This window comes from Phragmites australis, chromosome 20, assembly GCF_958298935.1.
Source record: "Phragmites australis chromosome 20, lpPhrAust1.1, whole genome shotgun sequence".
Lineage (NCBI taxonomy): Eukaryota > Viridiplantae > Streptophyta > Magnoliopsida > Poales > Poaceae > Phragmites > Phragmites australis.
The window spans coordinates 15731153-15749227 of NC_084940.1; the positions used below are offsets into that span (position 1 = coordinate 15731153).

General features: G+C 39.6%; 2 protein-coding genes across 2 annotated transcripts; both read right to left on the reverse strand.

Annotated features, from left to right (window-relative positions):
- Positions 1-10303: 10303 nt before the first annotated feature.
- Positions 10304-16482, reverse strand: LOC133901503 (uncharacterized). Its single transcript, XM_062342855.1, has 10 exons — positions 16422-16482; positions 16204-16338; positions 15297-15436; positions 13703-13783; positions 13420-13542; positions 12251-12403; positions 12004-12105; positions 11282-11452; positions 11117-11193; positions 10304-10685 (listed from the first exon to the last, which is right to left on the reverse strand). The coding sequence occupies exons 1-9, from the start codon at positions 16480-16482 to the stop codon at positions 11143-11145; spliced, it is 1017 nt and encodes a 338-aa protein (XP_062198839.1). The 3' UTR covers positions 10304-10685; positions 11117-11142.
- A 497-nt stretch (positions 16483-16979) lies between these two features.
- LOC133901317 (uncharacterized) lies at positions 16980-17609 on the reverse strand. The gene is made up of 2 exons (XM_062342632.1): positions 17406-17609; positions 16980-17259 (listed from the first exon to the last, which is right to left on the reverse strand). Exons 1-2 carry the CDS (start codon positions 17602-17604, stop codon positions 17072-17074), a joined length of 387 nt encoding a protein of 128 aa, XP_062198616.1. The 5' UTR covers positions 17605-17609; the 3' UTR covers positions 16980-17071.
- Positions 17610-18075: the final 466 nt, after the last annotated feature.

Here is an 18075-nt window from a genome sequence, read left to right on the forward strand (position 1 = left end):
AACAAATGTGAGTGAACATATAATCGTGATGCATATGTCAAGATATATCACACAAAGAAGATAGAAACAACATTACACCAAAACATCACATGGCTTATCATCACAAATATCTCACACTAACATAAATAAGTTCTTACAAATTTAAAGTTCAATATCTAGCATACCACGTAGTTCATCACACCATTACAATAAATATTCTTACATGTCCAACATCAGAAAAGATAAAGATTTTAGCTAAAACAGGAACTGCCACAGAACCCGGAACTTCTGGGTGAACCCAGAACTTTCGGGTGAACCTGAAACTTCCGAAACTTTCAGGTTCATGCAGAAAGAACAAACAGCAGAAAGATATGTTCTCTCCCCCTTTGGCATCAAGTCACCGAAAAGGAAAGAGAAGTTAAAAAAGAAAGCTCAATTATTGTCCTCCTCATAGTCCTCATCTCTATTTCCATCTTCATAATTGTCCTTGGCATTGGAGCTGTCCTCGACACCTCCAACATCTTCTTCTTCTAATTCTTTCTCAACATTTGCTTAAGCATGAGATGATCTGGCACCGACAGTAGTTTGAGTAGCATCATACCAAGCCCATGGGTCCTCAAAAACCTCAGGCTCACTAACTTCTTCCTCGGAAGCCACCGAAGAGCAAGGAGGCTCAATCCTCAAATGTCCATGAATTGCTTTTTGCCTCTTTTCTAGCTTTCTCAATCTCATGTTGGTGCGATCCTTGTGCTCTTTGATTTTCATGGCATTATGTACACACTTGAAAAATGGCTTGATAAAAGACGATGATCCATGAGAGGGAGAGGCACGCCTAGGTGCTGCTCTAGGAGGAGAAGATGGCATAGTGGTTGATTTGGTGTCCATCAACCTAATCCTTAAAGGTTCATGCTTTACTTCCTTGAAGAATGCTTTCTTTGTCACTTTCTCAATCATGAACATGATGTAAGGAGCATAAGCACTACTCTTGTTTAGGGTGTAAGGTGTGGTGAGAATCTCTTCCTAAATGAAATCAACCACACTAAAGGGATCACCTTCATTTAACATCCTTGCAAGCAAATTTCTTGTGATTGATTGCACATTAGTAGAATCACCACTTTTTGGAGTAAGAGTGGTGCGGAACAAGAGATTTAGATATTTGTAAAATGACACCATGCCTTTAGTTGTTCCATATTTCACTTCACCAAGATTATCATCATACATGAAATCCATTTCATCGGTGGAAAGTTCTTACTCAATATGAATCTTGGACTTGCTAGTGTCACGAATGTCAAATCCAAACAAGCGACCAAAAGTATTTTATTTGATTTTGTACCTTTTGCCTTCAATCATCCAATGCATGGTTCGGTTTTCTTCATGATCATAATGGAAAGTAGCATAAAACTGTACAATCACCTTAATACTCCAATCATACTTGAAACCCATGATTTTCTTGACTCTCTTGTACTCACAAGCGGCTATGACTTCATTGAAGAAAGGATCATTCTTATTTGCCATATAATCCCAATCTATCCACTGCATGAGAGTGACATGCTTCTTCTTTGGGAAGATTACGGTTTCATAGAAGTCAGATTGGAAGTCATTCCAAAACCGAGGATCTGATGCATTCTTCTCATACACAAAAGGATATTCATATCTTTCCTTCTTGCATTTGCCGGACTTGTTCATGTAATTGACCACTCTTCTGGGTATCTAACCAAGATGCACACCTTCATGGTAAGGTTTGTGAAAAGGGTGACAACACAGTCCTTTCTTCTTGTTCCCCCATATCCTCTTCCATCTCTTCATCTTGAGCTCGAGAGCTAGAGGCTACTGTCTTTCCTTTTCCTCTACCTACACCTTTTCCTCTTCTAGGTGGAAAAGTACCACCATGACCCACATTCACAGTTTGAGCCGTCTCGTCAATGTGAATACCGCTAGACCAAGACAGTGGAACTTTTCGAATGGCCTTGTGGGCCCCATGCTATGCATGCTCACTATCACCATCACTGCCACTGCCATTGCCATTTCCTTCTGAATCGCTTGGTGCTTCAAATAAGGGATCATGTCGAGCCTTTGTTCTTCTTTGGTAAGACAGACCAACAAACCTCTCACGCCCCATCTCACACTGTCCTGGGATACATAAGGATGATATGATGAGGTAGGGAAAAGATTGAGTAAGAATTTTGGAATGATATAACATGATCCAAAAGAGCAGGTGTTGGACAACTTGGAACTTCCAGGTTGCCCAACCTAGGGCAAGAAGTTAGGGCCGAGAGAGATTGATCCAACAGAGTTGCAAACCCTTAAGAGATAAGATTATATGATGGATAAGGAGCTAATATACCAAAGAAAATTGACTCTAACGCACGACATTGAGAGATCAGGAAGATCGGTGTTTAGGTATACCTTGAGGATGAACCGATGAACCTGGAGTCAATTCGGAGGGAAAGTCGAAGATTTCAACCAAGGGAGGGATCAACTTGGTGAAAACTTAGAATTTCAATGGTGAATCCTTGAAATCGCTGGAGAGCTCCAAAGGAGGCGAGGGGGTGTGAGAGAGGTTGAAGGAAAATGAAGGGGTAACTCCCGGGTAGAGGTAAAAGAACCCTGGACCCGGAACTTCCCGGTGGAACCTGGAACATCCGGGTTAAGACAAAGAAGGAAGCCAAGAGGGCACCTGGAGGGAAGCTCGGAACTTTCGGGTGGATTGACAAAATCTAGAACTTTTGGGTGGACCCGGAACTTTTGGGTTCTGTCAACTTGATAGAGATAGCTGGAGAGCCAGTGGCTTCCAAAGTCCGGAACTTCCGGGTTCTGGAAGATGATAGAAATAGATTTTGAGCTGAGATTCGATCCGAATTTTTGAGAGATTTGTGAGTTGGACATATAAGAAACTTTTACCACTTGTGATCAGCCAACAAACAATAATACATAACAATGATCACAAGTAGAAAAATATGATCATAAGATCAAAAAATCAAATCTTTTTAAAAATAGCACCAAAAAGATATTTTTACAAACTTCTAGCTATCAAAGCTACTAGACCAAGATAATTAATTGTATTCAACATATCAAGCCATGTTGCAAGAATCTAGGATATTTAACTCACTTCTCAACTCGCAAAACATTTGCTTGTCTAATGGCTTGGTGAGGATATCGGCTAATTATTTTTTGGTTCTCACATGGTGAATATCAATATCTTCTTTTGTTGAGTGGTATCTCAAGAAATTGTGCCAGATATCAATATGTTTGGTTCTTGAATATTGCACGGGATTATTGTCTATCTTTATGGCACCTTCATTGTCATACAAAAGTAGAACTTTGGTCATGTTATAGCCATAGTCTCTCAAGGTTTGCCTCATCCAAAGTAGTTGAGCGCAACAAGAACCATGGGAATATACTCGATTTCGGCAGTGGATAGGGATACTGAATTTTATTTCTTTAAGGACTAAGAGACCAAAGACCTACCCAAGAATTGGTAAGTCCCTAAGATACTATTCCTATCCACTTTACAACGGTCAAAGGTTGAACCTTTAGGATATTATAATCCAAGGTAAGAGGTATGAACCAAATATCTAAAAATTCTCTTACCGGCCATTAGATGACACTCTTTTGGAGCGGCTTAAAATTTTTCACACATGCACACACTAAGCATAATATCAGGCCTAGATGCACAAAGGTAAAGTACGATCCAAACATGGAGTGATATATCTTTTGATTCACAACATTGTCTTCTTCATTGAGATCAAGATGTCCATTTGCTTACATGAGAGTCTTGATAGGCTTGGCATTCTCCATATCAAATTTCTTTAGCATATTCTTGATGTACTTGGTTTGACATATGAATGTCCTTTTCCTTGAGTTGTTTGATTTAAAATCCTAGGAAGAACTTCAACTCCCCCGTCATTGATATCTCAAACCTCTTCGTCATAATCCTACTAAAACTCTTCACAAAAAAATTTATTAGTAGAATCAAATATAATGTTATTGACATATATTTGGCAAATAAATAAATCATTATCAATATTTTTAGTGAAGAGAGTATAATCAGCTTTACCTATTTCAAAGACCTTTTTGATGAGGAAGTCCCTAAGACATTCATACCATACTTTAGGTGCTTGCTTAAGCCCCTAGAGCATTTTATGGAGTTTATACATGTGGTTAGGGAACTTGGGATCTTCAAATCCAGAGTGGTTGCTCCACATACATCAATTCAGAGATTGGTCTATTGAGAAAAGAACTCTTCATATCCATTTGGTATAGCTTGAAATCATGGTGAGTAGCATAGGCAAATAATATGCGAATTGACTCAAACCTAGCTACAAGAGCATAAGTCTCACCAAAATCCTAACCTTCTATTTGTGTAAAGCCTTGAGCAACCAACCATACCTTATTTCTTGTCATGATCCCGTTTTCATCTTACTTGTTATGGGGAAGACCCATTTGGTGCCAATCATATTTTGATTGGTCTTTCCACCAAGGACCAGACTTCATTCCTCTTGAAGTTATTGAGCTCTTCTTGCATGGTCATCACCCAATCCAGATCTCCAAGTGCATCATCTACCTTCAAAGGTTCCAAAGAGGAAACAAAAAAGTAATATTCACAAAAATTTGCAATTCTTAAACGAGTGGTTACCCCCTTATGTATATCACCAAGAATGTTATCAACCGGGTGATCTCTTTGGATGCTTTGATGAACTCTTGGATGTGGCACTTGGGATTGAGGTTGAATATCTTCCACTTCATCATCATCATCAAGGAATTCATTGGAGTCACCATAAGCTTGATTTGACTTTGGTCTTAATGTTGAGTTGATATAGGTGGCTCCACTTGAGTTGATGAAGAGGGTTGATCTTAATTACTTTTGTCCATATGCAACTTTTGGGATTGATGAGGCTTGATTTCACCAATTTTCATATTCTTGATCGTCATTTGGAATTTTTTTTCATCCTCTAAAACATTTAGATCAACTTGCTCTACTTGAGAGCCGTTAGATTCATCAATGTTACATCATGCGTGATTTCAACATAACCGGTGGTCTTGTTGAAAATACGGTAGACGTAGGCATTTGATCCATAACTAAGCATAAAACCTTCATCAACCTTTGGTGCAAATGTAGAACTTTTAGCATTCTTATTTAGTATAAAACATTTACTTCCAAAAACTCTAAAGTAAGATACATTGGGTTTGTTACCGGTGAGTAGCTCGTATGCAGTCTTCTTCAAGATCTTGTGGAGATACAACTAATTGATGGCATGGCACACGGTGTTGTTGGTCTCCCCCCAAAATTAATTCGAAATCTTGTACTCATCAAGCATGATCCTTGCTGACTCTATGAAAGTCATATTCTTCCTCTCGACGACCCTATTTTGTTGAGAGGAGTAGGATGTCGAGAATTCATGCTTGATGTCTTCCTCATCAAGAAAGTCTTCAATTTGAATATTTTTAAACTCATTTTCATTGTCGTTTCTCACCCTTTTTATCTTGATATCAAATTCATTTTGAGCTCTTCTCACAAATTTCTTGAATATGGCTTGTGTTTTACTCTTGTCATGCAAAAAGAATACCCAAGTGAAATGAGAAAAATCATCAACAATAACTAAGCCATATTTTGTTACCGCCAATGCTTATATAGGCAATGGGTCCAAATAGATTCATGTGAAGAAGTTTCAATGGTCTTGTGGTTATCATCACATTCTTGACGGAGTAAGGAGCTCCAATTTATTTTCCCGCTTGACATGCACTAAAAATTCTATCTTTCTCAAAAGAAACATTTATTAGTCCTAAGATATGCTCCCCCTTTAAAATTTTAGACAAATTTATCATGCCAGCATGGGCTAGTTGGTGGTGCCATAGCTAACCCATGCTAGAGTTAGCAATCAAACAAGTCTTATGCCTCAATTCATCATTGAAAAATTAAAAAGATAAAGCATGTCCTTCAAGTAACCGATGAAAGCTATTGATGAGTCATCCCTTCTAGAGATGGTCACACCCTTATTAGTAAATAAGCAATGGTAGCCCATCTCACAAAGTTGTAACACGGGAAATAAATTGTAGCTAAGAAATTTGACTAACAATACATTTGAGATAGAATGATCATTTGAGATAGCAATTTTACCTAAACCAATTATCTCTTATTTTCCATCATCACCAAAAATGATATTTTCATGTGGTCCTCTATTTTCTTCAAATGATGAGAATATGCTCTTCTATCCGGTCATGTAATCGGTGCATCCACTATCAAGTACCCAACTTGATCCACTGGAGGAGTATACCTACAAAACAAACTAGACTTTTGTTTTAAGTACCCAAATTTATTTAGGTCCTCTCACGTTAGTCACAAGAACTTTTGATACCCACATATTTCTTTTTATAATATGATCCTTTGTGCGGGTACCAACATATAGAACAACCACTTTATCACGATGGTTTATCTTCAAAACATAAGAAGTATAAAAGGTAGCTTAAGGTGTATGTCCTTTGGGTTGCTTGACTTGTGTTGTGTGAGCATGTGGTTTCCCACTTTCCTTGATAAACTTTAGGCATTACTTGCCATTCACCACAATACGCTAACTCGGTTTGCTCGCATGCATATCAAACCCAATCCCTCTCTTTTGCTTGTTGCCCCTGACCTCCATAGTCTTGTATAAGGCATCTTTAGATTTGTATGTCTTGATACACCCATACTCGACCAAGACATTTAACCTCTCATTTTCCTTTTGTAATGCTTGCAAAGATTGAGCATTAGTAGCTCAAGCATTTATGTTAATATTATATCAACGAGAGCACCTTTACTAGTGGACACAATAGAGAGTAATGTTGCATTATTGGAGGAAGAGGTAATATTCCTAAGGGCATCAAATTGCACTTTAAGAGTTTTATGAGTTTCATCCAAATAATTAAAATTCTCTTAAAGTGTAATATTGCTACCCTCTAGACTAGCAATAGATTCATTGGCCAAACTTAATTGCTTAGTCAACTCATCAACTTTCCCCTTCTCTTTAGCAAGAATCTTCTCGACTTCAAGATTTCTCTCCTTTTTAAGGATGAGCAAGTCCTCTTGCTTCTCGAGAATCTCCTCTTGACTCTCTATTGTTTTCATTAGTTTTTTTATTTTAGACATGACATTTTTACTTAGACCTTTTAGCAATGATTCACAACAACTATCACTATCGCTATCGCTATCTACGAGCTTGGGTAGTGATTTTACCTTGCACCCTTTTGCCATGAGACACTTGGGAGTATCGTCGTCGTCGCTCATATCACAAAAGAGTGACTTTATCGGTGGAGAGGAACAAATGGCGATGATGGTGACCTCTTCATCATCAGAGTCGGAGTTGAAGTCCCACTTCTCACCGATGTGAGCTTGACCTTAATAGATCTTCTTGTAGGTCTTGTACTTGTCCTTCTTGTAAGACTTGCTCTTCTTCTCTTCCTTATCCTTGTTATTCTTTTTGTTAGGACATTCGGTGATAAAGTGCCCAACCTCGTCACTCATAACAAGTCCTCTTAGATGGTCTTATTTTGGACTTGTCTTTCTTGTACTTTGATGGCACATATTATGCCGCTTAGAGGCAAAAAATAAAATTGCATCTAATATCTCTTCATTCAAGTATTAGAAGATTGTTTGCACAGATTTTGTGTTGCCGGATGAAGACATGGAACTCACCTCAGAACAAAGCAAAATCTCCACTGAAATGCTGAAGCCTCAAGCGTATTACTTGGTGCTTTGAGCCATAAGGAGTTAAACAAGGTGAATGGGATTGAAGAGACCAAAATGATATGGGACACACTTCAAGTCACACATGAAGGCACCACAAGTGTAAGAGAATCAAAGATAGAGTTGCTTGTAGGGAAATTGGGAAGATTCATGATGAAAGACGATGAAACCTCTCAAGCAATGTATGACCACATTATGGTGCTAGAGAACAAGATTAGAGGGTTTAGAAGTGAAGAACTAGATGACCACAAGGTGGTGAGAAGATTATTGAGAGCTTTCACATCGAGGAATCCCACATTGGTAACTATCATCCGCGAAAGAAGAAACTTCAAGAGACTCACACCAAGTGACGTGCTTGGTAGAATTCCTGCTCATGAGCTTATGGAGGAGGAAACCAATGAAGTAAGAACTTCGTCAAGCAAAACTCAACCTCTAGGACCAAAGATATTGCATTGAAGGCAAGCAAGATCAAGCAAAATGAAGAATCAAGCTCAAGTGAAGAAAAGAGCTTTGATGATAAACAAATTGTCTTCTTTGTAAGAAAGTTCAAGAAATTCATGAAGAAGAGCGGCTATAGTATAGTGCACGCCCGGACGGTATAAAATAGTAAGAATGAGATGCATTTAATTTATCATAATTGAAACTGATCTCAACTCCCTTGTTCTTGTTGTCGCCTGATGTATCATCCTTAGGACTTTTCAGGCTTTTCGGACTCTTCTCCCCAGATGTTGACATCTTCTAATTCTCTAAGCGGTGAAGTTTTGTATTGAAAGGTCAAGATATCTTCTAGATATGAGTGAATAGGCGTTCCTACAAAATAAAACTTCATAGTGGATTAACAGAATCTAAAATTTTTGGGTTCAGTCTGGAACTTTCGGGTGCCAGAAGTTCCAAGTTCAACCTGGACTTTCTAACTAAACAAAACGAAATCGAAAACGAACAACGCCTAGGTACTTCTAGTTAAATCTAGTTGTTACCATAGGTTCCAAAGTAAGTGTATAGTATTTTCCATCTTTCACCTGCAGCCATAAACTCACAAATACGTAGATCGGGGCAAATCACCCAAAAGTCAACTAGAGCAACAAAGGACACAAAGACAACAAAGGAGACAAAGCTGGATCTCTTTCAACCCTATTCCTCACTAAGCGACCATGAAGATCGAGTTTGGGCTTACTCAAAGTCCTCTTTGTTTGCAGAGACGAGGATGAACCTTCACAAATGTCCCGCGGCACTCCACAAGCTTAGATGCTCGGTGGGCGATACTTAGCCGTCTAGGAGCTCAAGGCTTAATGAACGCGAAATCGACCGGCTTGACGACAAACTTGAGTGCTCAAAGGTTTGAATGGAGCTCGCTAGCACTCAATCACTCAACCTAACTCTCAAAATCTTGCAAGATTGAATGCCTAAGTGAGTGGGAGTGCTATTTAATGGCTATAAATGCTTTTGTCTTCGTTGCAAATGAAAGGAGGGGGTGAGGGGGTATTTATACCCAATCCTCAAAAACTAGTTGTTACAACACTTTTTGGACTAATCTGGAACTTTAATCCGGAACTTTCGGGTTAGCTCGAGACTTAGTAATCGAAAACCCTGCTCGAAAAGAATCCGGAGGTTCTGACACCCGAAACTTCCGGGTCAACTTGGAACTTCCAGGTTAGTCTGAGAAACCAAACTGAGCACCCTACATGAAGCCTTACTTGAAGGTTCCGGCTACTCGAAATTTCCAGGTAAACCTGGAACTTCCAGGTTGGATTGAAGAACCAAACCGGACACCCTACTCGGAGCCCCACCTGGAGGTTCCGACTACCCGAAACTTTTGGGTTGCACCTGGAACTTTCGGATACACAGAGCAACTTAGAATTTCCCTGCGTTCGTAGGGTGTTTTGTGTCTCTCATGTTTAAGTTAAAAGTGTACTTTAAGCACTAAGATATCTTCAAGTCAATCTAAACCCATCCCTCTTGATAGTATGACATACATATACTCAAATTCAAAAATAAAATCAATTAAAACCTATTTATTAACCATATGCTGCTTCTCTTTTCTTTTTGGAGAATGCTAACATCGTTTAACTTCTTCAAAGAGATTAATACTTGTTCATAATCTCATTAAACTTGTTAGTCCCTAGATTGGATTTGATGACGGACCATCAAACAAATATGAGCCGTTAGATCGAGTGTTTGTGAAATACAATATCAAATGCATTCACTCCATTAAAATTTAGACTAAGAGCCGTACTCAAAATAGCAGGCAATAAAAAAAAATGTTTCCTTAAATATTGTGTAACCATAGATTTTAGTGCGTATTACCTCCCATGAGATAAGACCATCTCCAACCATATTCTCTTCATTTCGTTCCCTTCTTGATTCACTTCCTCGTTCCCATTCTCTTTATTTTCTCTTATTTCCAATAACTTCCCTCCGAGAGGAATCATGAAGGAAAAAGAGAGAGAATCCCGCCTTAAAGGAAATAATCTTAAGAAACCTTTTATGAAGGAAATCGTGAAGGAAAATCGTTGGAGCGCTGAAGGAAAAAAAATCCTGTCGTGAAGAAATTCTAGCCCCTGAATAGAAACCGTTGGAGATGATTTTAGAGAAATGACTGCCCTTGATTAACTCACAATGGATGGTCAATGTACCCTAAAAACTCTCAATATAATATCCAGCTTTGGTTTTCTTCACAAAACATGGACATGTTCTTCGCAAAATGCAGGATCCAACAAAAGGTCAAAAAGCACAACCCCGAAGCTCTCGAAGGATGTTTTTCACCAGTCAGTACGTAGTATCTTGCCTGTGCAGTAGTAACAGATAACACCCTCTCTTCTAGCCTGTGCAGTAACGGAAACATTTCTTCTTGACTGCAGTATTAACAAGTAACAACCTTTACTCTTGCCTGTGCAGTAACAGCTAACAACCTTTCTTGTCTGTGCAGTAACAGCTAACAACCTTTCTTGTCTGTGCAGTAACAACCTGTCTTCACGGATGGTCCTCTCTGCAAATATGGTTATTTCAAGTTATATTAATATCATTAAAATGTAAATCCCAGTATAAGAAGGAACATGAGCAGATAAACACACTGGCATGGACTTCCTGTGTAGCTAAATCTCCCAAACTAAACCGGAAAACAAATGCCAGAAAGTAGATAACAGAGCCACTATCAAGGCTAGCATGCTCCTTTGGAGCACAAGATTGCCAACATGGGATAAAAGTACATAAACTTATGGTGGCGTTGAATACTAGGGATTATGTTGTACACTTGTACTGATATGTCACAGTATAACCTTTATTTCTTTCTATCAGGGAACAGTATAAAATATTGTGAAGATATCAGTCTTAGAATATTGGAACGATTTATTAAAATAGCGACCTCTATCTGTAACAAATATTCCCAACCAAAGAACTAAAGAAAACAGTGGAGATTACCAACATGCTTTGTCAGTTGGTTTGCTTCAATCCAAGTTCAGACCAGACATGAGTGCTTCGCACGCTCTGCCAAACTCCTAAAGACAAAAAAGCCAATACATGACCATGAAATATGTCACAGATTATGGAAAACCAAATGTCATTGCTACTAGGTATAAAGTCCACCTTCACCAGAATTAGAGCTGCTCCTTGTGCGTAGAAAGATTTTGATAAATCTGGCTGCATATCTTTGTAGGTTTCAGCATCCTCCATAGCCTTGCCTTTATCACCTATATGCAGAAAGCAAAGGCTTCTCTTTGCATACAAGGTTGAATCATGAGGGTCAATCTCCAATGCCTGCATCCGTCAAATGATATTAATTATTTAACCAAAGAACAAGTTAATCCATAAATAGCACTATTTATTGTCAATCATAACATATGCAAATATATTTCCTGTAGATATTGACAGACTTTTTGTCTTACAAAAAATATGCAGACATTAACAAATATGCAGACACCCAATTCACAAGAATCATATGTTAGGCATGTACAGCTCAATGTATTGATCCTTCTAACAACAAAATTTACATCGAGAACCCTCACAAAAAGAAGGGACTAAGAAGGTGGTAAATAAAAGTTCAATACTTACATCACCCAGTTCTGCAGGATATATGACCAGATTTGCTTTCTTGGAACTTTAATATGAGTGCGTTAAAATAAAAGGCAATGGCTACGTGTTAAGGGACTCTGATACTAGTGTATTGGATTGATCAGGATGCACCGATATGTTGCAGTACTGCATCCAATGTGTTGCAGTACTTAGTAGGTGTAAGTCAGAACATGAATTGATATCAGCAAATAGAAGTGCAGCTTAAATCAAACGAGATGTATAATACAAGAATCTACCATAGTGTAGAGAGTCAATGCATGAGCATAATCCCTTTCTGAGAATGCAGCATCGCCTTCTGCCTCGAAATCAGATTCATCATCCTCATGGAGCAGATGATCCTAAATAACATGGACAACTGAAAGTCAAATAGAATATGACATCTACGACATAGAATGTGAAATCTAAGATGAACTGAAATGATAAGAATTTTTCGAATAAAAGGATATGACATCAAATTTAGCAATCTGCACGTTTAATCCATACTAGTGGCTCTGAACTTGCAAATTTTGCATGTTGAATTACTCCATCAATGCTCCAGTCTGCAACTCTAGCCAAAGGGGTCGTGACAGGGAAAAGAACCTCAACACATTCCTGCCATCCTTGGATTGCAGCAATTTCTACTGGTATTCTACCACTCTGTTAAGAGGGACATCAAGGAGAAATTTGACAAACAAACATAGGAGAGCTTAGGGTATAACAAAGATAGGCTTTATGTAGCGCAAAGAGTAAGAAAAGAATGTGGGAAGGCATTATACTCTAAGAGAATTAAGATAAAAAATGACTGTAAGGAATTAGAGGCGACTGTCGAGGGTTTGTCATTGACTCATTGCCATGTATTGTGTACCAGAATATAACGAAGTCTAGACAATACAGCTTACAAGTTTTGATGTACTGTGCTATCCAGAGAGCAACACTTCTCAAAACCTCAAAACAAAAGGTGCTGATTTGGAATCTCATCGTAAGGATTCTTGTGGTTCTGGGAAATTTAGCTACTGGAGAACCAGGAAAGGGGAGCTCTCCCATTTTTCTGACTGACTATTGGATTTCCACTTAAGAACCCTGGTTTTAAGAACAAGTGGTTACCCTTCTCCGACACTTACTGCCCAACTGAGAGAGAATGGTTAATATGCTCCACATTTCTACTTACTGAACAATGATATATGTACTGAGATTTCTATTATCCCTTGGACATGTGTAAAGAAAAAACAGGTGCAAGAAGTTTAGACTTTAGACCAGGTTTTTTCAGTTCCTTTGCTCTTTTCTAGTGCCAAGGAGGGATCATAGCAACTTCAGTATTGGCAAGATAACAAATTTCTTTCTTTCTTTTATAGCAATAACATAGGACTTCAAAGTGTGGCATTTTACCCTAAACTGCTTCTAGTTATGAACAAACACCAAATGTTACAACCGAGTTTCACATTAGTTAAGCTCGTGAGCATATGATTCAACTATTTTACTGGAATAAAGAACATGGATAAGTGCCATATTCATTATGAAAAAATTATTAAAAAATAGAAGATCTTAGAATGTTACAGCAAAGCCATTCATTATGGAAAGAAATTAGATGATTATTTTGGAAGTGCAATAGATAGACAGCCTAGAAGCCCTACAAGAGTGACAATAAACAAGCTAAGTCATAGAATAAAACTCACATCATTAGGTATATTTGCATCGGCACCAGCTTTCAACAAACACTTGATGATGTCAGTTAAGCCAGCAGATGCAGCTGCTATCAGTGGAGTTTCAGGCAGACCAGTATTAACATGAGCACCAGCCTGCAACATAGAATATATATTACAGAACCTTGAACACAACCTTTTTGTTAAAGCTTTAACTTGTGCTCATCCTAGGAATGACACATTAAATTTGTCCAGTTCCTTTGGCAAGATATCTGCAGGGAATCAATAGCAACTCTAACAGGACAAGTTAGGGCACCTTAATAAGTAGTTCCACGCCTGCCAATGAACGAGCGAAGATTGCCGCTTTCAGTGGTGTATCTATGATATAAATGTTAGGCTGGAGAAAAAAAACACATTACTTGGACAAAAACAATGACAAGGGTACTGGGGAAACAAGTCAAGTAGTGCCATACTGACTTATTAGTATAACAAGTAAAAGAAATAACCAAAAAGACCATCTGTGATTTGACAATGTTATTCAATTTTCTTTGCAGAATACTAAACATGCAGGTGGGAAACCACAACGACCTATAACAAAATTTTCCAATGTATCATTGGACGTAAATTTGTTGGAATTTGAGGCTCAGCCCAAATGGGCCTTTGCTGTGGTCCAAACTCATTTGAAAAAGTCAAGGTGGTGTGGGAGAGACATGGAGGATTTAGTCTCATATTGTCTAGCCATGGTGGGGTAGTCTAGCTTAAATAAAAATCCCATGTGAGGCTTGTAGTTGAGGCACATGGGTGGAGAGAGAGGGGACTTATGGCTATAGTAACACACGCATGTTTTGCGTTTTTTCGCGCGATTAATGTGTGACTTGCGATGATGTGCGATCACATCGTGATAAGTTGTGTCTAGTTGGGCGGCTCCTTTTTTGCTCGAGCACACCACATCATCAACACTTAGGCCGCCACGTGGGACTGCAGAGTGGGATGAGCATGTTCGCGTGCGATGAATCTGTCGGTTCCACATTTGAGAGATACTAGGGGGCGGTTCTTAGATATCTGACAGTTCAAAATCGTGTGGGAATATATCCTCTTCTATAAATTAGGAGACATCTTGTGAATGAGGGGAGATCAATAGAAACCAGAACCACGTTCTCTGGTTTCCGCTGCGCTTGCCGCTTCCAAGTTCTGCCACCCCTATCTCTGTTGTGCAATAGATCAAGGGTGAGCGGTGTCTCCGAGTCGACGCCAATGATCTGAGACCTGCATGAGGGACCGGCGATAAGGTTTCTGGGAAGTGTAGCCGCGAGACCGCTCTACGACTTCCTCTGCAACATCTACATCGACTTCTTTGTTCGTTCGTCTTCCACCTAGCAGGATCTGCTGTAAGTTCGTCCATGTGCAGTGATGATACATGTATTATGTGCTTTGTCTATCTAGCATATGTTTGCGCTGCTAGTAGATCTATTATAAAGTTTTTCACCCTTTAGGAATCAAATTAATCTTGTGCCCTGTTAATTTACAACAAAATTATACCCCAACACTTTTAAGTAAAATCCAGCATTCATCAACAAAGACCCTTATGCCACTGTCTCACTGCACCGATCAAATGAACACTCAAACAGCATGGCAACAAAATTAGGGTAATAACGTTTTATGGTGTTTCCCATTCTCACCCACGCTCCATGCTCACTAAGATATGAGTAAGCTCATGTATAGACTACCTAGTATCCATACTAGGAATGGGGCTTAACAAATAAGTATTTGTGTGGACTAGGCGGCAAAGAGAGGGAACAACAGGCAAGCTCCATCATACAGGAGCTTATTCTTTGGTTAACATCAACTTCTTTGGACATCATATATTGGTAAGAAGAGCAAACTAGAGCTGGACAGACAGAAATTGTTACCTTTGCCTCATGCCGCAACAATAATTCCATCATTCTTGCATTTCCACGTTGGGAAGCAATATATAGTGGAGTTTTATATTCCCACACAAGGTTAACATCAGCTTCTTTGGACAATAACAACTCTGCTATTTCATAGGTACCTGGATCAAACACAAGAACACTAATCATGCCACATTACATTTATGGATATATTAAATGAATTATGTGTTTCATAAATAAAATATTTCAAATTTATGTTTATAAAAAACTTTCATGGACCTATAAACTAAGGTAACATGTTAAGAACGGTAAAGATGGTTTTGAAAAAGCGGTAAGCAAACTGGGTCATAAATAGCTGCTGCCCACTCAAGGAGTGCTAGTGGCATGCAGGTTCAACCAACCAAAACAGGTCTCAGTTTTTACTTTATGCACAGCGGCATGGGTGGATCCAGCATGTAATCATTGGTGTCAAGTGACACCAATGACTTGGTAACATACGGTAAAACTCTAAGGATAATTAAAAAAAATACACTTATAAATAAGTAATGACCCTATGTTCTAACGGGAATGACACCAATAACATTTTTTTCTTGGATCTGCCCCTGCACAGCGCTGTCTTACATTCTTAATTCTCAAGTTCACTCATGTATCTGAATAATGAACACACTGTGTAAAAATTGTTTATATTGACTACAATGGATATAAATCCGAAAATTGGACTACTAAATAAATGTTATGTTCTAGTAAACAACTCTACTCAGTAGAAAACCACAATGAGCAACTAATAGGCATTAGGCAATAATAAACATAAGTGCTAAAATTTACCTTACATCTGAGACAGAAAACATTTGGCATGATAAGCCTAAAGTAAAGATCGAAGAACAGCTAAATAAAATCCAAAACACACATATTCAAGGGTGCAGAAAACCTCGAATTGTTGCAATATGGAGAGGAGTAATCCCGTTACTGCATGCTTTGTTTGGATCAGCACCACCATCGAGAAGAAGCTTTGCAACAGCTGTACATCCACTACCATATATTGCAAAAATTAGAGGTGTCGCACCTGGCAAGTGGCAAGGACGCGATAAATGGCAATCAGAAGGATCAACATGTTATATAATCAAGAAAGATATATAGCAGTATTACAGGTGTATTGTGGCATAAGATTAAATGGAATATGGGCAAGATCCATGACACATAATGCCATCACTGCATAATGCTACCTTGATAGATCATATTTCAGATCCATGACTCAACATGCATTGATTCCACAGAAACCAAATATTTGCAAAACTTTTCTCAAGCAGACAAAGGTTTCCTCCTTTACTCCAAAAATAACAAAAGGACGGAGAATCACAATCACATCAATGCATAAGGAACTGACGATCGCATATCATCTCTGCAGGAACCATCCTTCAACCTCAGAGGATTCTATTTCTTGATGGAACTTGGGAGGCACTGGTGAATTCCAGCCTGGGCAACCTCTGAATAAAATACCAACTGCACTCTAATATACTGGAAGACAGGAGCACTGGTCACAGATTACCACATTTCGTATGCTATTATACACAGGTTGTGTCACACCAGTTGAAGCAACCAGCTTCCAACAATTTCTCACAAACAAATAAGTTACATTGATGTGGGATTTCTTAACATCAACAAAATTAGCCATTGATCTATCCCACAAATCAGAGCAAAGCCTTCCTTCCCATGCTAAAAAACATGATACAACAAACCCATCCCTCCCAGCGCTCACCCGACGAGCGCCACGCAAAAGCAAAAATAGCAACAAGTTACTAACCATCGGTGCCAGTCGCGTTGACGTTAAGCTTGAGATCCTCGATCAGGAACTTGCACACCTTCACCTTCCCGGCCGACGCCGCCATGTGCAGCGGCCCGTGACCCTTGCTCCACGGGGCCTCGACCCCCGCCACCGCCTCATCCACGCTCATCCCCGCCTTCTCCTCCAGCCGCTTCGCCAGCCCTGCGCAATAACTCACAACAATTCAACCCCCGATTCCCCGAAACCAAAACCCCGCCATCCGCCGCACGGGCACGCATAAGCAAAAATCAGAATCAGTCATCTGGAGTCCAGCGCGAAACCGAAATTGCGGCGTTTCGAGAGCTCACTCTTGACTTTGGGGGCATAGCCTTCGTACGCGGCGCGGAGGAGCAGGGCCACCCTATCGTCGACGGAGAGGTTGGCACCGGCGCTAGGGTTTCCGAATCCGAGCGCAAGATGAAGCACTGGCGCCCGGACCAGCCGCTGATGCGAGGGAGGCCGTCGGGAGGAGGAGGGGGAGGGGGAGTGGGAGGATGACGAGTCCATGGAGAGGGCTCTGGAAGGTTCGTGGCGGAGAGAGAGGAGAGAGAGAGAATGAAAAAGGGCGGGAAGCGTGCGTGAGTCGGCGGGCGGCGCTTCCGTACGGCAGAAGCTACTGGGCCTATGTGCTTTATGGGCCGTTAGCCCGTCTCCAGCAGCGCCTCTGCCGCACCGCTGCCGTACTTTTGCTCCTCTTCCTGTCTGTATCGCTCTCTAGCAGAGACTGATTCGGGTGTTAAAAGGAAGCGGGAGAGGACAGAGGCGGCGAAGATGGGGGAGTAGACAGGAGGGCGTATTACTATATTATTTATAGGAGATGATGGTGGATTAACTAGAGAGATAAAAAATAATAAAAAATAGAAAATATGATAGTGGTTAGAAATAAAAAAATAAAATAGGTTGTAATAGTGTTATAGGAGATAAATTTTTAAAATATTCGTTAGAGATGCTACGTGTTAAGTTTGCACTTTTTTTGTT